Source organism: Taeniopygia guttata, chromosome 9, assembly GCF_048771995.1.
Source record: "Taeniopygia guttata chromosome 9, bTaeGut7.mat, whole genome shotgun sequence".
In the NCBI taxonomy this organism is placed as follows: Eukaryota; Metazoa; Chordata; class Aves; order Passeriformes; family Estrildidae; genus Taeniopygia; species Taeniopygia guttata.
In genome coordinates this window covers 25,027,637-25,048,867 of record NC_133034.1, presented here as the reverse complement: position 1 = coordinate 25,048,867, position 21,231 = coordinate 25,027,637, and the positions used below count along the sequence as shown (strand labels likewise).

At 48.9% G+C, this 21,231-nt stretch overlaps 1 protein-coding gene across 1 annotated transcript; it reads right to left on the bottom strand.

Moving 5' to 3' along the window:
* Positions 1-4,517: 4,517 nt before the first annotated feature.
* CCNL1 (cyclin L1) lies at positions 4,518-17,116 on the bottom strand. Its single transcript, XM_030280006.4, has 11 exons — positions 16,580-17,116; positions 16,306-16,380; positions 16,042-16,151; positions 10,004-10,124; positions 9,530-9,594; positions 8,170-8,269; positions 7,938-8,042; positions 7,549-7,690; positions 6,378-6,489; positions 6,157-6,255; positions 4,518-5,465 (listed from the first exon to the last, which is right to left on the bottom strand). The coding sequence occupies exons 1-11, from the start codon at positions 16,838-16,840 to the stop codon at positions 5,114-5,116; spliced, it is 1,542 nt and encodes a 513-aa protein (XP_030135866.4). The 5' UTR covers positions 16,841-17,116; the 3' UTR covers positions 4,518-5,113.
* Between the last annotated feature and the right edge of the window lie 4,115 nt (positions 17,117-21,231).

The following is a 21,231-nucleotide window of genomic DNA, read 5'->3' as shown; positions in this document are numbered from 1 at the left end:
CAGCCTCGGGAATCGTCTGTCCACAGAAGAAGCTCCTGAGGAGCCCGGGGCTGGCCCTGCTCACTGAACATTTCCATGAATCATTGGCTTTTATGGAAATCCCTTCCAGCATCCTCTCCCAGCTGTTTCCTGTGCACTGTGCTGCCTGCAGGGCTTGTTTTAACTTTCCGGGACTCAGCGGTCATTTTAATCACCACAAGGTTCTGAACAAAGAACCACGTGTGCCTTTTGGGGAAAACCACCCAAAAAAAGGCTCCTGGGGAACAGCTGGGCAGGGCCAGCAGGATCCAGGCCCCGTGGGTGTACCTCGCTGGGTGCCAGCCCCATCCTCTTTGCTGGGTTGGGGGGTGTTTTTGTAGGTTCCTTCTAAAAACAACCCCAGCACCTCCTTGGAGGGTGATGGAAGGAGTAGTTGCAGTTGGATGAGGCACAAATTCACCTGCTCAAGCTGGACACAGGGAGAACTCGGATTTCTGAGATCTGGATGAAAGGCTGGTTCTGGAGATCAGGATTTTTTTGTGGATTTTCTGGGTTTTTCAGGATTTTCTGCGTTCATAGAAATCCACAGAAATCCTTCCCTCTGGCTGGCTCTGGGTAAGGATGTTCCAAACCTGCTGAAGATCCATCTGACAGGGAAATAGTCCCTTGTCCACAGGACTCCCACTGGGAGAGGATCTGTGTGTGTGCCTGACCTGGGGAATCCATGGCTGGGCTGGGCCATGCAGGAGGGCTCTGGAACCCGGGCTCAGATCCCCTCCCCGGGACCCGTGGGACATTCTGTTCCCTGGATCTGTGGGACATTCTGTTCCCTGGATCTGTGGGACATTCTGTTCCCTGGATCTGTGGGACATTCTCTCCCCTGGATCTGTGGGACATTCTTTCCCTGGATCTGTGGGACAGCCTCTCCCCAGGATCTGTGGGATATTCTTTCCCAGGATCTGTGGGACAGCCTCTCCCCAGGATCTGTGGGACAGCCTCTCCCCAGGATCTGTGGGACAGCCTCTCCCCAGGATCTGTGGGACATTCTCTCCCAGGATCTGTGGAACATTCTTTCCCTGGATCTGTGGGACATTCTCTCCCAGGATCTGTGGGACAGGCTCTCCCCAGGATCTATGGGACATTCTTTCCCTGGATCTGTGGGACATTCTGTTCCCTGGATCTGTGGGACATTCTTTCCCTGGATCTGTGGGACATTCTTTCCCTGGATCTGTGGGACATTCTTTCCCTGGATCTGTGGGACAGCCTCTCTCCAGGATCTATGGGACATTCTCTCCCCAGGATCTGTGGGACATTCTCTCCCCAGGATCTGTGGGATATTCTTTCCCTGGATCTGTGGGACAGCCTCTCCCCAGGATCTGTGGGACATTCTTTCCCTGGATCTGTGGGACAGCCTCTCCCCAGGATCTGTGGGACATTCTTTCCCAGGATCTGTGGGACAGCCTCTCCCCAGGATCACAGCACTGCTCAGGGTTCTCATCACGAGCATTTAATCCAAAGCCAGTGCCTGAAATAACAGGAGACCACAACACCTGGGCAGGCTCCAGGCACAGAGCAGGAGGAGATGCCCAAATCCCAGAAGGCAAAAAAGTCTCCAGGGATCCCTCTTAGCCTGACCAGGAAAAGGACTGCAGGACCTTAAACCTCACGACCACCACAAGCCTGGGAGCAGGAGCAGGAGCAGGACACTCGGTGCTCGGGGTGCCCACAGAGCTGGGGCTGCCCCTGGAGCCCTGGCAGTGCCCAAGGCCGGGTTGGACACTGGGTTGGAGCACCTGGGGCAGTGGGAGATGTCCCTGCCATGGCAGGGCGGGATGGATGAGCCAGTCTCACCTGGGCTTCGGGGTGGCTGAGGACCCTGGGGACACTCGCTGCTGTCGCCGCTGGCTCTGCAGAGGGCAGGGAAGGGTGGCGGTGCTGCCTTTGTGTCCCCAGCTCTGGCAGCTCCGTGTCGGCTCCTCTGTTGCCGGGGAAGCCACGAGGAGCCCTGAAACAAAAAACAGCCCCGGGGCCATCAGGGCCGGCAGCCAGAGCTCCCTGCTGGAGCCAGATGTCACAGATAACATCTCCAATTCTTCTTGCGGTTTCCTCGATGGCAAAGCGCTACCGTGCTCTCACCCTGCCTGGCCACGGCCTTCTGAGCATCCCGCTGGGGAAAAATGGGGAATTCTGGAGGGCTGGTGTGGGGCTGGGCTGGTCCAGGGCTCCCAGCCCGGAGCAGCCCCCGGGGATGCTGAGTGGGAGGAAGGCTGAGGGTGCTGAGGATGCTCCGGGAGGAGCTGTTTTATCGCCCTGGAAGGGACAGGGTGACAGCCTCTCCCCTCACCCTGTCCCGTTTCAGTCACTGTCTCCCCACTCAGACCAGGTGTCTCCTCAGCATGGGGGCAAACTGTAAACCATCTCCACCTGGCAGAAAGATGCAGTGTTTCCTTTTTTAGAGGTATTGAGACACAGAAAAGCCTTCAGGCCTTGAACAAAACCTCCGCTTCTCACCTTTTAAACAGGTGTTGAGGGATAGAAAGCCTTCGGGGTTTGAATAAAACCTCAGCTTCTCACCCCCTAAATCACTTTAAAACCAGACCTCTGGCATTTGAGTCTCAGCTCCTGATTGCTCAGTACAAACCTGGGCTCCCAAGTCACAGGGAATTTGGGAAGCTGCAGCAATCCCTGAACAGGGGTAATTAAATCTGTGAGGGCCTTGAAGAGATTCACTTGGTTTAAGGTCATTTTGCTGTGGATTTCCCCTCTGGGCTCCTGAGCACAGGCCCTGGGGCTGCCCAGTACCTGCAGGATCAGAGGGATCAGCCTGGCCTGGAACGTTCCAGGGATGGGGCAGCCACAGTTTATCAGAGTCTATTTTGAGCATCTTACAAATACAGCAATTTTAAAGCTATAACTTAGTGGGGGATTTGCACCTTTTCCACACCCTGAATTTGGTAAATTTTGCTTTAAAAAAGAATGAAAATATTCCCAGTTTCTCTTTTCCCCGTAAAGACATCAGGGAGATTTATTATACTTCTGCTCATAATAATGCGTGGAATTAGATAATTGCAATTAAGCTCATTGTGGGCTGTTGTGCTTTTAATCACTGAGCTAATGAGGGAGTGAGGGGGGATCCAGGGAGTGAGTGGGACATGGAATCCATGGGAATGAGGGGCACAGCCCCCCTGGAGCCTCAGGGAAATGGGAGCTGGAATGTCTCTGCAGGGTGGGGACACGAGCCCCTTATTCTCTCCAGCAAACCCATCCAGAAGGATTCTCCATCCTGGGACAAAAATGGTCACTTTTGCCAAGTTTTTTCCTTCCACTGGAATATAAAGACTTTTTCTTCAGGCCAGCTTTACTAATTTTAACTTTTGTTTTAATGGCCTTGCTGGGCTGTGGCCAGGCGAGAGGAGGGGATGGAAAGCTGTTTCCTTTGCTGTAGTGCTTTTTCCAAAGTGGATGTGATTGCCAGCCTGGCCAGGAGAGTTTGCTTCCTGCCCCAGGGAGCTCGGAAGTGACAAGGAGCACGGTCAGGAGAGTCACAGACTCAGCCTGATGTGAAATCCTGGATTCTATGAGCATTTCCTGGCAGAGCAGCAACCAGGGAAAGATTTCCTGGAAAAGGGGCCGTTATCACCTCACCTGTGTGTTTGGGTGTGACTGAAGCCTTGAGAGGGACCTGTTGGGCCAATTTTCATCAAAAATATTCTCTGATTGTTCCTTTTTTCTCTTCCCAAAGCTCCTGGTTCACACTCATCCTTCCAGTATCAGTAACAAACCTGAAAGTGAAGGACAGGCAGAAAGGTTTGTATGAAATGCCTTGAAACCTTTGCATCTTTTTGTTGAAAATTAGTAAAAAAAATTTTAAAAGTCTTTTTTTTTTCCCGAGAAAATACAACTCTGAGGGTGAGACCCACCCAGGCAAAGCCCTGTGCCCAAGGGGAACCAGGCAGGACAAACACTGAGCTCCTGCTGGGCTGCCCGGGAGCAGGAGCTGTCCTGTGTCCCACATCCCTGTGCTCAGGGAATCAGGGAGGCTCTGCAAGCACAGTCCGTGCTCACACAAACCAGGGCTGAGCCCTCCACGGCTCACTCCAACACAAACCCCAAATGCAAGGCAGGAGGTGCTGCTCCTCCAAACCCAGGGTGTTCTGCTCTTCAATTCCCATAGCAACAACCACATTTTCCTGAACATGACACACACAAACAGTTGTTACAGACTGAAAAACAGTGGTAACCAAGAAACAGAAGGACATTTTCTCTTTTCCTCCCCGAAAACACTCACTCACTTTCAGCCTTTCCAAAGCAGCTGCAGAGGGGGCCCAGCAGGACAGGGGCAGGGATGTACCACCCACCTCGGCTGGGTGGCTTCCGAGCTGCACCCCAGGAGCACACAAACATCCAAGGCTCTCCCAGTTTTCCCCTCCCAACAGCAGCACACCCACACCCCAAGTCCCACTCATGCACACGGGTCAAAGCCCTGGCATGTAAGAAAATCAACTTTAGTTTCCATGCATTTGGCATCCAACAGGCAGTAAAGAAAAAAAAAAAAGCTTTATATTTTATTTTTTGTAAAAATCTTTGAACACATGCAGACTAAAACCAGTGTAAGAAAGTCTCCACCATGTTTAAACAAATAACTATACTTAAATATAAGCGTCTGCAATTGACTGGTATAAAAATAATGTACGTTTTGCTTTTTTACAGAAATCCTTTCTCCAGTTCTCAGCTCAATAAACAATACACAACTCTAATACATACAGTGAACCTGATCGTTTGCCACCGCTGGGATACTGCTAAGGTATTATGTGCAAAAGTTGGTAACAGTTTCTTTCCCACGAGAAAAAAAAGAGTCTTCTACACCTTTCAGGAAACCAGACAGGGTTGAAGCTGTTGCAGCCCTGGTGGTATGAGGGGCTCAGTGCTGGTGCCAGGGCTGGCTCAGCCCCGCAGTCCCAGGGCTCGGTGCCGGTGCCAGGCCCAGCCCCGCAGTCCCGGGGCTCGGTGCCGGTCCCGCAGTCCCGGGGCTCGGTGCTGGCCCAGCCCCACAGTCCCGGGGCTCGGTGCCAGGCCCAGTCCCGCAGTCCCAGGGCTCGGTGCCGGTGCCAGGCCCAGCCCGCAGCCCCGGGGCTCAGCGGCGGTGCCGGCCGTGCCCCGAGCGGCCGCTGCCGTGGTGCTTGCCGCCCTTGTGGGAGCGCTCGAAGGAGCGCGAGCGCTCGCGCCGCTCCCGGTGGTGGCCGCGCTCGTGCCGGTGCTTCTTGGCCGCCTCCGAGTGCTCCCGGGACTTGCTCTGCGAGCGGGAGCGGGACTTTTTCCGCTTGTGGCCGTGCCTGCTGCTGCCCTTGAGCTCGTCGCGGCCGTGCTTGGCCTTGGCGTGGGGCGAGCCGTGGTTGTGGTGCCGCCGGGGGCTGCCGCTGTGGCTGCGCGAGCGGCTGCGCGAGCGGGAGCTGTAGGTGCCTGACAGGCTCCGCCGGTTGTTGTAGCTGCAGGAGACAATGGTTAGAGTGTGTCCCCACACCGGGAAAAGCAAACAGACATCAGCGCTTAGGGCTCCCGAGGTACTGCAAGAAATCAGGCTCTGTCCCTCAGGGGTAAGAGAGGGAATGTCTCAGAACCTGCCCCATGGAAGGCTGGGGTCAGTGATGTGGGATTTAAGGTCCTTCCAACCCCCACCACTCTTGTATTTTAGTTGAGCTCACTGGAAATTAAACAGCTCAAACTAAAACCAGAATGCAGCATCTTTTATCCACTTTATCAAGGGTATTCTCTCAACACCACATCAAAGAGTGGGTATTGCCCTTTTCCTTCAGTGACTTCACTGAGATCCAAGTTGGCAGCCTCCAGCTTAGAAGTGAGCCTGAAGATTCTTAGGAAAGCCCTATCTAAAGCCAGCAACTCTCCCTGCATGCCCCTCCTCCCATAGAGGAGCAGAGCCCTGCAGAGCCAGGCACTGCACACGGAGCACTGACACAAGCAGGCTGCACACCTGGGGCACCTCTCTCTCCTTCCAAGGGCACTGTGCTACCAGAGACTGCTCTCACTTGTCCAGAACAGACTCCTCCAGTACAGTGCAGTTAGGACAGGCTAATTTTACAGCCTGAACTCCCAAGAACAGCCCCACGCCCAGCACTGAGAGCCTCCCCCAGCAGCCCAGCCCAGCCCAGCCCCACTCACTGCCTGCGGGGGCTGTGGGAGCGGGAGCGGGACTTTGTCCGGGAGCGGGAGCGGCTGGCGCTTCGGCTGCTGCGGCTCCTCTTGCTCTCCTTCCTCAGCCTGCAGGACACAAACCAAATGCTCAGGCACTGACACACCACAGGAGCTCGGGAGGAGCTCCCTGCACTGCAGCTGGAAGCGTTTGTGCTGAAGTGTTCTCTTAGCAGGAGAGTTTTACCTACCCGTTGTAAGGGCTCTTGGAGGTTTGCTGCCTCTCTTCTGGCTCTTTTTTAATGGTTTTGGTATTCACAGACACTGGAGATTTCTCCTCCGCTTTTACTTCTCTTGGGGAAGCTAAGAATTAAATTTCAAGTCAAAATCAGTTCTTTATTCATCCTTTGTTATAAACACACTGTACATCACTCAGGCACCTTCACCAGGACTGCGCTAAGTGTAGATATGAACTCTGCATCTATTATTTCATCCCATCTCTCCACTTATATTCACTCCTAGAATGGGGTATTTGTGGGGAAACCCTCTGCCCATGAAGGAGGAACAGAACTGGGACCTTCAGAGCACACAGCCATGCTCACCTGGGGCCAAAAGGTACAAAATAGAAGCTGCCCTTGTGCCCCACAATACAGAACGTGTTGCCTTGGCATTATTTCCAGTGCTATAGAAAGGATTAAGCCTGCCCAGCAAACTTAGGTTTCCTCTTTACAATAATGGCACAAAGATAAATGAGTAACAAACTTATCCAGTTAATATGTCAGTCTGTCTCTACAGAAAGTTGGTGCAGCCCAGAGATGGATTCACCTTTCATGGAAGGGCTGTTAAGCCCAGCAGAGCTCCTGCTTTCAAACTCTTCCAACCTTGGCTCCCTCCTTGCAGAAAACACTTCCCTTGTTCCGTCAGAAATTCACACTACCCAGCCCAAAGACCTCTGAACACTCAGGAGTCCTCAGGAGAAACCATGAGAGTTCAGACTGGCCAGTTCAAAATGCATGTTCCATTTCACTCCCTCTGATGCCAAGGCAGTGCTGGGCCTCTCCCTCCTCCATTTCCTGCCCACCAGCTGTCTGCCCTCACTGCACCAAACAGTTGCCAAGCACATAAAAAACAAGCAGGGAAGGAATTTTCAGATACCTGCTGCAAAATGGGCCATGAAGGCTATTGCAGCATCCCCAAATTAAATCCAAAAAGCCTCTCTTCACATCACAGAACGCACAGCAACTCCTGCTTCATTATCTAATTATCTTAAGGGTGCATATTAATAATGTATCACTCTCTTATCTGGGGAAATGTGGAATAAAGCATCTCCTTTCTAATGCGGTTCCAAGGCTTTGAGACTGGTTTTAAAATCTACATTTAAAAAACATCAAAAAAGCTTTTCTTTTCAGAAAACAGACTTACATGGTTTTGACGCAGGAGAAAAGCCACCCAGTGTTGAGAGTGCTGGAGTCCCATCTGGATTTAAACCTTTTGCTTTCAGTTTTGCCTCCTGTAGTGCCATTTTCCTCTTTTCTACTTCTTTATCCAGAAAGTCGTAATTGGGCTGTGGAGGTAACAACCAGGTAAGAAGCTGACCTAATGTAATTCAAATTTAATCTCATTTCTGAAAAATACTGAGTTGGCTTTTAATGATCTGTCCAGTAATGTAACTTCCAGAATTTATTCTCTCCTTAGAGGAGCCCTTTCCATTAGCACATCTCTATAAGGCATTCCCAAACTTTTCTGACAACCATAACTCAGCTCAAGCTGCACTGAGCATCAAGCAGCAAACCCCAGCATGTCAAACTCACCTTCTTTCTGGTATAAAGCTTCAGAGTTGTTAAGCAGATCTCCTGAATCTCCTCTTCCGTGGTGCCAAAGAGCAGGAACCAGTGGGGTCGGGTAGGCAGCGGGATCTGAAAATCAAACAAGGAGAAGCTCACTGGAGATTTCAGGTCAGGTTTTGCTGGAGTATTTCCATGAATTTCCTTGAGACCAGAGCAGCAGCACTGCAAGGCAGAGCTCAGAGCAGGCAGGGCTCACCTGCAGGGCTCTAGCAGCGAGGTAAATGCACGCACACGCGATGGTCTCCGGCTGGAAGCGAACAAACACGTTCGTCCGGAGGCTGTCGTTCATGTAATTCCTGAAAAAACAAAGCAGCACAGGTTGGAACTCCAGTTTGCTTTTCTTTTAGAGGATAACAATACTGGAGACTCAATTGACTTTATTATTTTTTCTGTTGTTACATTAAACGTGGGATTTCTTTCAGGTTGTGCTGGATGTTTACACGTGTCACTCTGTGACAGTCTGCAGCACTGCCACTGTTTCAAACCCCAAGGCAAATATGTGTAGCAGTAAATCCAAGCAGTGTGGCACAGCCACTTCCTAGCTGAAGTTACCCTGGGAAGCGTCCACTGAGTTACAATTTAACAAGTACTTTGCATCTGTCCAGCTGATTTGTCTTAAACACCAATGGGTTTGTATTTAAAGATCAATGCAGAGCTCCAGAGCCATCAGGAGAGCAAGGTACATTTTCAGCCTACCATTATCCAGAGGCTACGTGCATCCTGCAGAGTTCATAAAACTCTGAGTGCATTTAAATTTTGTGTGCTTTGAGGCACTTTAACTTCATCCAGAGAGATGCACCCCATTTGCTCCCTGAGTGTTGGAAAAGATCTGTAAGTTAGAACTGGGCCCTGAGTCCTGAGCTGCCAGTAACAGATGCCCAGAGATGGGGTGAGCAGCAGAGCTCCATGGATTTCTAAATTCCCAACATGGGAGAGAGAACAGCAGTCAGTCAGTGAGGACTCTACACCCCCATGCCCAGCCTGGCTGCTAAGTGAACATGCTGCATGCACTGTCACCCTCTGTTTAACTCCAGTTTAAATGCTAAATCAATGAAACACTGGCAGAATGGTCCCCCACGTGTCCTTTCACATACAGCAGGTAGGCAACAAAGACATTGAGAAACAGTTGTAACAGTTACTTCTAGAACCAAATATACAAATCCTGGCGCCAGGACAGAACTAGGAGGTGCTGCCCGATGGCTTTGGGTGACGGCAGTGAACTCGCTGAGGCTTGCACTGGCTTGGCTGGAGAGAAGGGCAGCCAAAGCAGCCATCCCCAGGTCATGGGCTGAGGTGCAGAGGGCAGAGCTCTATGACTTACCAGCAGGGACTACCCTTCAATCAAAGAGTAGAAAAAAGAACAAAGTTAAATTGAGTTCTCCATCACTACGCTGGAAACAAGCCATGAAAATAGTAAGCAGAAACAAGCACCACGAGATTGTCCAAATGTGTTTAGGTGGTGACTTACATCTCATTGCTTTGCATAGGGATCAGCAGGCTTGTTATTTCTGCTACTATTTTCCTGGCTAGGAAAAGAATGGAAAATAGCAACTTACCAGGCTGTCTGTACCAGGGTTTGATTACGTTCACATTCTAGGACTTGTAAATACATAACAATGATCTGAGGAATAAGGAGGGGAGGGAAAGAAGAGAGAGACTCAGTTTCAACACAAAACAGGAGTAAGGAAGTACAAATATACATATACAAAAATGAAATCAAACAGGATGCCCAAACATGGGGGCTCCTTCTCTCCAAGCACACACTCTAAGCTCTCCTGTCAGCCCACCATTCTTCATTTCACTACTTTTCTATTTTCAAACCAGCCACCTTTACCCTTTCCCAGGAAAGTGACTTTTTTCACAGTCAATATGGCTGTTTGCCCAAGTACTGTGGCAAAAGCTTTAATAACTACAGAGGAATAAAGAGAAGAATTCAGGTCATTCTGACACCTGTGTTTCTTGTTCCACAGCTCCCAGTGATGCACCAAGGTAGAGTAAGAATTACAAGTACATTATTATTGAGAACTCACCTTATGAGGATGCTTGACATGAACACAAAATCCCAACTCCTTCAGTACCCTTCTTTCTGCTTTGATTACTTGATTTTTGGTGTTTATGTAGTTCTGATCAAGTATCAGGGGGCTTGGAGTCCTATAGTTTGCAAGAAATAAAATCAAAACTGTTTTGCATATCCAAAAATAACGGCAACTCTGTTTTCCCTTCCAACCAACTAATGGCAACAGAAACCGGTTTTCAACTCCTGCAAGCAAGTTTAAGCATTAATCTTGTGCTGTCCAAGTTTAGATAAACTAGTTTAGTCGCTGCTTTTGGCTAGCTACAGATTAGATGGCTGAGATAAAAAAAAACCCCTTCTGCTCCTGTGTGTGCAAACTGCACTGCTCCAGCTGCTGGAAGGAGTTGGCTTGATGGGGGCACTCCCAAGAACTTTTCCTCTCTGTGGCAGAGTGGCAGAAGGAGTCCTTTGCCAGGCAGGATTTCAAAGCAGAGGCAAGCCAGACCAGGGCTCTCACTGGCATTAAAGTAGCACCTCGTGCTCTAGAAATTGCAGTTTCCTATGCACTGAAGAGCAGCTGACTGACCCTTCAGAGAAGCCAGCCCTGCCCTGTGACGTGAGAAAAGCTGAGTGAAGCACAGAATTAACCTGGGACACGGGTCTGCCTGGACTCTGGGCCTGCTCCCCTCTCCAGGGGTACCAGCGATGATCCTGCTGCTGCCAGCATTTGCAGAACAACAGCTCACTTCAGAGAGAGATTTCAAACTCCAGCACTGTCAATCCTAATTCCTCCCAAATCCAACCCCTGAACTGTCCAGAGCATGTTTAATCACAAAAACCTTCTGTACACTTGATGCACAAGTGTCACACGCCATTGCATATTTGCTTTGTCCGTGCTTAGACTTGACCTTTCAACATTCCACATGGGATATTTTAATCCACTTCCTCCCAAAGACAGACCAGCTTTTTCCCTGTAATATGCCTCACACATTCCATGTGCTTTCCAAAGCAGAGTAATGTTTTTTTCAGCTCGTTATGCTCCAATAAACCACGGTTTGTATACACGATACACCCCAAGCACTGGTGACGAATTTATTTTACATTACCTTCAAAAGAAAAAGAAGTAGTGCAAAGTGGATTCAAAATACAGCTTTTGTTGTATCAGACAAAACATTTTACTACCAACTGGCAAATTCCATGAGTGGATCTCGCTTCTCTTCCCTGATAGGTCACAGAACAGAAAAAATACTCAAAAACCAAGGTTCCCACCCCAGGAAGAAAGGGTCAATTTAATGGCAAAGCTGGAAAAATCCAGTTTATGCCATGATCTCTGCAGTCACCTGGACAGGCATCGATGGCCATGGGCAAAGGACACCAAAACCTTCTCTAATGAAAGCACCTTGTACCCCCATGCACCTGAAGCATGAGCTGTCCCTGCTCTTCCCAAGGGGCCCAGATGCAGCTCCCAGCTCTGGAATGAACAACTGCAGCTTCCCAGTGCCAAGCTGGACCTGCAATTCAAGTACTGTCTCTTTATATAAAATGCCAGGCTTTCCACATTCCAGCAGAGTAACTCTAGTTAAGCGTTACTCTCACTCATCAGGGCCAGTTCACGAACTTTTTCCTTTCAGCTCCTCTAAATAAACCCAAAACCGGGAGATTTTTTCTTTTGTTTATGGTTGTGGCTGTTTTCTCCCCATAAATGAACTGAAAATGAAAAGCTCTTCAAGCCTCTTTAGGACAACTACTTCAGTGAGGAGCTGATTGTGTCCAACACTTCAGCACTACAGCGACAGGTTGAACAGCGCTCTGGAGTGGGACAGTGAACAACTGAGCTGAGCTCTTCCCATCAGTGAAGCTGATTCACTTCCAACTCATTCCCATCAATTTTGCTGGTGTTGAAAACATTGCCTTCAGCACTGCTCTCCACTATTTCATCTCCAGATCCCTGGCATTAACAGGATCTGCAGAGCAGCACCCAGAGGAGTTCAGGTGTCCAGGCTGTTTGTCAGCAGAAGGCTTCAGCACAGGTGGGAGATCTCTGGTTACACACTTAGGACAGCCGTGATTTCCAGCCTATTAACACATCTCCAGTGGGACTGCTCAGGATCACCCACCACACCACCTTCCACGTGTCCCTGCACTCCCTGAGAGCTCTGGCAGGAAGGTAAGGTGGCCCCAAGTGCAGCAGGACAGATGGGAGCCTTTACTGTATTTTAAGTTTTCACTGTCCTTGCACAGAGCCATGGGATCAGCACCAACAGCTCACAGCTGGCCCAGGTTCCACAGCACAGGGCCAGGAAACCCGACACGCCAAGTGTGCTTTGCTTCTCTCTGCTGTCCCACATTGCTTTGGTCACAAGTCCTACAGCCCTAAGGAAGCCATGAAGGCCATCCATTTATCCAGACAGGACTTCCAGACAAATACAGCCTTTTATCCACTCATGGAAAAATAAAAATCTGCAGGAGACTGAAGTGTGTTACTGCACCTTATTACTGGCACAGGTCAGGTTCTCCACTGCATTGATTCATCAATTTAATACTTTTGCCATAAACTCTGCAATGTTGGTAAACAATTAATCACCAGTTAGAAACTTCAGAGATTCCCCTTTGAAAAACTTCTTTGTTTTCTACTACGAATAAAGAGGAACTTTGCCAGTGCATTTGCTGCACTTATTCTCAGCCCAAGAATTATCTTAGGGCCAAGTAACAAACCAGAGAAAGAGAATTTATAAGCTCATATATGAAATATAAGCTTCAGAGCCTGTATAGCCAAGGAGTGTTACAAGTTCCTACTTGGAATCTGCTCGTACAGACCAGCACTAGAGCTCCAGGCAAAACTTCATCTTTAAGAACCGAGCACACAGTGGCCCCTCTGGGAAGTCAATCCAACACTTACGATGTAAAACTTGATTGGGATTTAGATTGTGTAACAACCCAGAAGATTAACACACACTGTGATGTGTTTGTAACAATAAATAAATTACAAATACCTTTTTTAAAAAATCACTTTGGAAATGAGACCTAAGTTCCCCACACAGCTGCAGTTTCATTTGGTGCAGTATTAAACTCTGATGTCTTTGTCATGACTAATACTCGGTGGAACAGTGCCCTGCGTGGAGTTTTGTTCCTAATGAGCAAAGCACTTGTGACAAGTACAGCAGAGCAGAGATCTGTTATGCTGGTCAGTACAAGATCACCAGTTCTCTGCTTGTCTCCAGGATCACAACCACAAGCAGCACAGGTTTGCAGGCAGTCTGGAGGCACTAAGGCCGTGTGTCATTAATGCAGCCCCACCCTGAGTGAGGAACAGCTGACTGAGCACCTCAAAGCACCACGTGAGATTACAGCACCACACGAGTCACATTTCCAGTCTCAGGACCTTCTGCAGCTTTCAGGCACAGTTAAAAGAAATAAAATCAACTTCAAACTACATTCTACAAGTTAAACAACAGTTGCACTTTGCTCAGAACAGAGGTTTTGGCACACAGTTATTTAAAAAGCAGTTTTTCCATAGTACGAGCTTTTCTCCATGCACACAAACATTTTTACATGCAGTTCTACATCACATATGCTCATCAAAGATCCCAAAGAAAATATGCTTGTCCAAAACACTTATTTAGCTTTTTCTTACTTCTCAGCATTAGAAATACCACCTCAGTCGACTACATGTCTCATAAAAAGACAATTCCAATGCAATTCCCAGTTCTGCAAACAGGTACATAGAAGGGACTGCTTACATCATAAATGATAAAAATGTACAAATTCAAGACTTCCGTACCCTTGTTTTACTGTGAATTCAAGCTGCAATTATACAGAGCCAGAAAGTGGAACTAAGAACCCAAAACTGGTTAAGAAAGAAAGCAAAGCCTACCCAAACTACCCCAAATTCGTGTGCAGGTTAAGAGCTTCAGTTAACAGAAATGCTAGACTAAAAAAGAAAGTACAGCAGCCTGTTTCAGTTCTGGGTTGTGTGTGAGAGACTAACTACAGCCTAAGTGTTAGCTTCAGTAAAAAATAATAATAAAAAAAAAGGTCAAGCTAGTATTCTAAAAACCTGGACAGCAAAGAAAAAAGCTTATAACAAGATACAGGAGTTCTTCCAAATGGTTCACCAGCGGCCAACCTGTTAGTCCCCCGGTTCCAGTGACCTATGCTCAGAGCACTGGCTTCTCCTTGGGGATTTTCGATACTTCACTCACTGTTGCCATGACGACAGCTTCATCTTTATGTACCACTCCACATCACCCAGGCTTTGGTAAATGTAGCTGGTCGCTGTATAGTCGGTTGCAAGGGAAAAAAGAGTTGAAGTTAATAACGTGTACAGGTGATGGAATTGTCAGCTTGTAAAAAGTACAGAAAAACGTTTACATCCTGCTTGCTAAAAAAAAAAAAGGGGGAAGGGGGGTGTGCAAGTCTGAATGTCAGACTGCAGCATTTTTAAGGTTAATTTCATGCAGATTCACTCAGAATCGCAGAGTAACAATACCCATTTCTCCCGAAAATAATGGGTAGCAGTGCACGATTTCTCTGGACATGATGCACTTTAGGCACCACGTAACATGCACAAGTTGGGATTTGGAACAGGCTAGCTGGAAAGATTTAAATTCACAGGTTAAGTTCAGTTTCTCTGATCCTTCACACAGCACAAAGAAACAACTAATTTGTATTCTCGTTGCAAAGAAAAGCAAGGCGTATGATTAATTAACCTTCACTGCCTGGACAGAGGCCAGAACGTTACTAATCACTGAGCCTGCTGCAGCAATTCCAACAACCAGACTCCCTTAATAACTGGGGAAGACAATCCCACTGAATTCACACCTGGCATAACTCCACACAGCTCCCTCAGGGCCGTCGGGGAGAACAGCTTTAAAGGCCACACAGCACAAAGCTCAACTCCAAAGTGTAGCATCAACTCTTCCTGCTTGGATCTAGAACTAACTAGGCCAACACCATCAGGAGGCAGTGAAAGCCAAAGCTCTGCCTTCAACAGAAGCATGACCAGGACAAAGACACCAACAAACAGCTGGCTTCCCTAAGGGATTTCTCCTGTTTCTCAGAAAAGCTTGCACAACACGAGTTTAAACTGCAGCGTGACACAGGGCAGGGAAATGAAGTGTGTGTTTAACACTGCAGCTGAAAACAAAATCCTTTTGTAACTACAGTGTACCTGAAACTTTAAGCAATAAGGCACCAGAAGCAAAGCTGAAGTCTCCAGTCCCAGACTGTGACACTGCTGCCCGACAGAATTAAGGAGATTTTGTGTTTAACAGCAACCTAGAGAACTCCTTTCCTTCAACCACACCTTCTTCCTTTCAATGCACCAGTTATTTGCTTTACACACAAAGAGCAGCATTGGGCACCCAGAACTGGGACAGCTCCACCCTACGTGCACACGGCCAGGGGAGCCCCCACTGCACCTCACAAACACACCAGAACAATGCCGCTCTCACTTTCTGCACCTAAAAATGCCTTCAGCCTCCCAGACTCAGTTACACTTTCCTCACCACTACAGCTGCAAACACCTCAGGCCAAAGCAGGCTTTTTTCAGGTACTTTCTAAAATGGCTTTTTCTGGAAGGCAATATTGTTACCACTGAAAGTTCAGCTTCTTCTTAACAAGTATTAACATCAGCACCACACTTGGACAGCCACAGACTAACGAGAAAAAAACCCATCGGAACTGCTAAATATGGTTAAAAAACTGCAAAATACACAGCAACTCGCTAACTGACTATGCACACCTACGACTATCTTACAATAACTACGAGATGCCAAAAAACCAACAGACCTGAAACTACAACCATGGTCCTAAAACTGGAACCAATACTTGCCAATCGTAACTCGTAGCTAAATCAACAACGAAAACGGGTCTACCAAGTGAACAAAAGCAGAGGCAGCCGAGATTGCACTGTACTGCCTACACAGCAGCCAACGGGCACTCCCTTCTCAATTTTAGGTCGTTGAACTTAGCCTGGAAAAATACTGTGAACTGAGAACTGCAGCGGACATTAATGGTAACAGGTGCTTATGCTCATAACGAAGCTGATCTTACCTTTTTGCTCTTAACTGCCGCAAGTGATGGAACACGTTGATCACGTCCCTTATCCGACGAGGCGCCTCTTCGATTTTGGACGCGAGATTGATGCAGGCCATAGCAACAATCTGAAAAGAAGCCCCGTTTCCGTTGAGCAAACAATTTTCAACCCAGATAAAGTGAGAATTACGTAACTAAGAAGCAAACCCGCCAGGCTCGAAGCGAGCGGCCTGCGTGGCGCGCGGCCGCCCTCTCCCGGTGCCCCCCCCGGGCCGCGCTCACCTCGAAGCTGTGCTTGACGAAGGACTTGGAGTAGAAGAACCGATGGAACAGCACCTGCCCCGTCGCCATGGCCACCTGTGAGGGCAGAGCAGGAGGAGGGAGAAGGAGCCGCGTCAGTGGCCGGGCCCGGCGCCGCCATTTTGTGTGAGGCAGCGCTGCCCCCCCGCTCCGCCTCACGCCCTTCCCGCCGCCACAATGGCGGCGCCCGCCCTTCCCTCCTTCCCTTCCCTTCTTCCCTTCCCTTCCTGCCCCCCGCAAACCCCGCAAAGCCCACCTGCGGCAGCCGCAGCAGGATGCCTGCCGCCTGGATGAGCTCGCAGCCCAGGATGCGCAGGTCGGTCTCGCACTGCAGGTCCAGCCCGTCCTGCATGGAGGGGGTGGGCGAGAGCCGCTCCTCGGGGATCAGCGAGTGGTCGATGGTCAGCGATACCTCGGAGTAGAGCCGGTCGCCGATGAGGATGCCCGGAGCGGCGGCGGCGGCGGGAGGAGGAGGCGGCGGGGCGGGCGCGGCGGGGCCCGGGTGCGCGGCGGCCATGGCGGCGGAGCGGGGCGCTGGGACCGGCTCCGCTCCCGGCAGCGGCCGCGCGCCGACTGCGCGGCCCCGCGCGCTGCGCACGCGCCACCGCCGAGCGCGCGCCGCGCGCGGGGGGCGCCGGGAAAAAAGAGTCCGCGGGACACGCCCCGGGGACCGGGAACGGGAACATACCGGGAGAAGGGATCGGGAACGGGGCAGTGCACAATGACCAGGGAGCGGGAATGGTGCTGGATAAAGCTGGGAAAGCGCAGAATCACCGCACGAGTTGCGGCTGGGAAGGCTCTTTCAGGGTCGCTCCAGTCCAGCCCCTGCCATGGGCGGAGACACGGCACAGAAGATATAAAAATACAGAAATACCGCATTACTGGTCAGCCAGGGCTCGGGACCTGGATCCAAGCCTGTCTTAGAGGTTGTGGTGCCCGGGATATGTCAGATAGGGAAAAAGATCCATAAATGTCAATAAAACTAAGGTGATTGTGGGGTAGCATTGCCTACTACAAAAGCGGACTGCGCCTTTCCAGACTGGAAAGGTCCAGCGGGAAGTTACCTCCAGCTTCGTTTATTAAAGAAAAACAAAATAAAAATGAACCAGCTCCAGCCCTTTTAGCCGTTGTAGGTCATAAATCCATAATAAAGGAGGAGACATTCCCACATGGCGAGGCGCGCGGAAGAGCACAGCAGGCGCGCGGAGGAGCACAGCGGCCGCGCGCGCTCCGCTGCCCCCGGGCCCCGCGCTGGCGGCGGCAGCAGTGTCGCACAGTGTCGCGGCACTGTCGCAGCGCTCCCGGCAGGGCCCGCATGTCGCGACATCCCCCCCGCTGTCGCGACCACGCGGACGCGGCCGCCCGGCACGGCCGCAGCGCTTGCATCACTTCTGGGAAGGGCCGCAGCACCTCCCTCGTCGCGCGCCCCGGATCCCTCCGCGGCCGGAACCGCGCGCCAACAGCCAGAGCTCGCTCCGCCCCTCGCGGCAGCCGCGGCCTCTGATTGGCTGGTTGGGTTTGAGTGGCAGCCGCGCCTGAGGGGCCGTGCCCGCCATGTTGTGTGGGGAGCGGGACCCGCCTTGTCCCTGCCCGTGGGGAGCCCTCGGGAGCACCCACAGCATCCCAGAGCCTGGAGAAAACCTCCAGCGTCGAGTCCACGAATGGCGGATCCCCAGCTTGGCACCAGCTCAGAGCACTGAGTGCCACGTCCTGCTCTTTCCATGGAGAAATTCCTACTGATTCCACCCTGAGCCTGCCCTGGCCCAGCCTGAGGCCCTTCCCTTTCATCCTGTTCCTGTTTCCTGGAGCACAGCCCGACCCCTCAGCTGTCCCCTCCTGTCAGGAACTCTGCAGAGCCACAAGGTACCCCCTGATCCCCCTTTTCTCCAGGCTGAGCCCCTTCCCAGCTCTCTCAGCCTCTCCTGGGGCTCCATTCACTTCCCAGCTCCCTCAGGATCCACAGGATCAGCCTGAGGAGGAGGCCGAGGTTCTCAAAATCTGCTCATCACAGGGTGTGGAGCAGTGCCTTGTTTTGAGCCGTGGTTACAGTCATTAATAAACCTCCCCAGTTTTACAAACCTTCTTATAGAAAGGTCGCTGCAGTACGTTTGGTTTTTACCCTTCTTTTCCTGTTAGATTTTGGGGTTTCAGAGTCGGTAACTAGCACCAAAATAGTGTTTTTTAAATGGAAATAAATAATTCAATTAGGAGCTGTTTTATGTGCAAATTCATGGCTCAGCAGGGATCCTGCCTATTTGGAAAGGATATTATTTATTATTCACTTATTTGGAATAGTCACCCCATTTTCCTGGCCTTTTGACAACCTCTTATAGCCATGTGCTGTACAATCCCTGAGATTTTAAAAACAATTTCACACGGAATTAAAAAAATCGCACCACCCACCTGGAACAGGCTTCGGAGCTGTGATAACAGAGCCAAAAAAAGTGCTATGAACCCAAATGCTGGTGCTAAACACCTCTGCAATGGCAAAAGCAATTCACAGCCCACAGAATGTGCTGGAGATTAAAGAAATACTAATAAAAGAGAGCTGGGAAAAGCTGACTCTGCCCCTCGGATTGTTCTGAGGTGAAATCCTGGGTGAGGTGGTATTTGCAGAAGGCAAACAGCACTTTCCATTTCCCTGCCAGGTACCAAAGGGGCTGGAAAGGAGCAAAAAAAGAAAAAAAAGGAGTCAAGGAAGCAGCAAGTGTCAGCGCAGTGGAATTTGCCCACTTTTTTTTTTTTTTCCATGCACACACCCATCATTTATTGCTTTTAATGCACTCCAGTTTTCCAGGATACACTTTGATGTTTCTAAAAGCTGGAGAGATTTGTACTTGCTGTGAAAAACGCCAATCACTTGGTTTTTTAAAAAAATATTAAGAGTTTGTTAGTAATAAAATACTTATAAAAATAGTAATAAAATTAGAGTAATAAAAATTTGGACAATTAGGATTAGGACACTACGAGACAATAAAAAGCCAAGAATTACAGATGTCCGGATGTTTTTGGGCACTGAGCTGCCAAAACCATGCCTTGTGAGCAGAAGAATAACCCTTAAAAGCAACAACCTGTTGCATATTCATATATCTCATACACAGTGCATAAATTCCTTGCAAATTAAGAATTTTTCTGGGTTTTGTCAACTTCTTCCCCATAATCCTGGTGGTTTCACAACAATGGAGAGAAGGTGGAAGAATGTTTTTTCCATACAGAGGCTGTAACTCCTTAGATTTCCTGTTGCTGTTATCTCTGTGCAAAGTTTGTTGATTATCTTATCCCTGTCTTGAGCTAGTAAAAAAATACCTTACATCGCACAGTTTCTAGTGAGACACCAAAGCTGAGCGATAAAAAAAGGGGGAAAAGGAAACACCTCAAGGAAATCGAGTTTTGGATATCCCAAACTCTCTCTTCTGGTGGGCAGTGCCTAAATCCCCTCAGGATTTACAGGCTTGGCAACAAATGTTTCCCAGAACAAAATACAAAACGTTTCTTAGCAAATTACTACAAATTACCCTAACAGAAAAGAAAGGATTATTTTGGGAAAATAATAATCTGTGATGACAGAAAAGTCTGATTTCCTTGAAGAGTGACAGCTGTAAGAAAACATCACAGGAATTTACGCAGCAAAATATTTTGACATGAGCTGATATCTAAAAGTTTCTGTTGTCATGTCAAATAGGTGAGACTAAGACAATGCAGAATATGCTTGGATCAACTTATTGATGAATTTATTAACTAAATTCTAAAATCTCCGAAGTAAAACATCAGCTGAAAGTTGTTTGTTTCTTTTTTTTTCCTAATTTAGGAGGTTGATTTTAATTCTTCATGCTGAATGTGATAAATTAACTGAGAATCTAGAACTCCCTTCCCTCTCAGTCATAAAAATCTGCATTATCAGCTGGAACGGGACTTCTGATGGAAGTACAGCCCCGCATATGTCAAGTACTGGGTTTGCATTGATAGAAAATTTGGTGCCCAAAAAAAAACTTGGCAAAGGGAGTTATCCCAGCTAGATAAACAGTGTTTTGCTCTGCCAAGTTATAACTTGAAGAGAAATTCGTTAGATACCTTTATGAAAGATTTACAGAGCCAATTCCGGGCTCTGAATTAGCTCAGAGGAACAAGGAGGATTATTTGAAATCCTTCCCAGAGGGCGAGTTCTTTAAGCTCTTACTCACTGGTTTTGAAAGAGAAAAGAGGAACTGAGCAGTGGGGTCAGAGCCCGAGTTTGCAGCGTGAATAACCAGCTGTGAAACCAGGGATCCACTTGGCTGGAAATGTTTCTTAAACATCTTGTTTCAATTATTCTGTCACCTAGAACGTAAAATTCACCGTAGAACTGGAAAATCTCTGCTCTTAAAACCTCATACTCGAGGCACGGCATTTGTTGCCTTTTGATTTCTCAGTAAATCCGCGTTTTTGTGAGTGTTATACAGATTTTTCAGAAGATTTAGTGCCTAAATGAAGCCCATTTCTCTCAGTTCATGAGTTTATGGACTCGAGGCTTTGGGTTTCCCATCATAACACACACAAATTGCTTGAACTTCCAGCAAAGGTATTGGGAAAACAAGGAAGTAAGGAATACTCACCATGTATTAAAATTAGTTTTTCCTACACACTGATGTTCACCAGCTCACCTGTGTGCAACAATATTATTCATAGAAATAAATATACAAATATAGCAGGTGAGGCATTTACAAATTGAACATCAGGCTTGAAATCACTGGAGTTCAAACCAATTTTCCAGCACATTTACAACTCAACCCTGCTTTTCTCCTTGAGACACGCTGGTATTTCCAGGAAAAGCACATGGAATTTGATTTATTGGATCTTATCAAGTCCCACTGGGGCATAGATCAGCAGCAATAACAACCTTTAAGGCTGGATCCTCCCGCTTCTCTCCCT

Coding starts and splice junctions, on each gene's coding strand:
- CCNL1 (XM_030280006.4), bottom strand. CDS start 16,840: ATGGCCGCCGCGCACCCGGGCCCCGCCGCGCCCGCCCCGCCGCCTCCT. Junction 16,152..16,305: donor TCGTCAAGCACAGCTTCGAG/GTGAGCGCGGCC, acceptor GCTTCTTTTCAG/ATTGTTGCTATGGCCTGCAT. Junction 10,125..16,041: donor CGGCAGTTAAGAGCAAAAAG/GTAAGATCAGCT, acceptor TGCAAACTATAG/GACTCCAAGCCCCCTGATAC.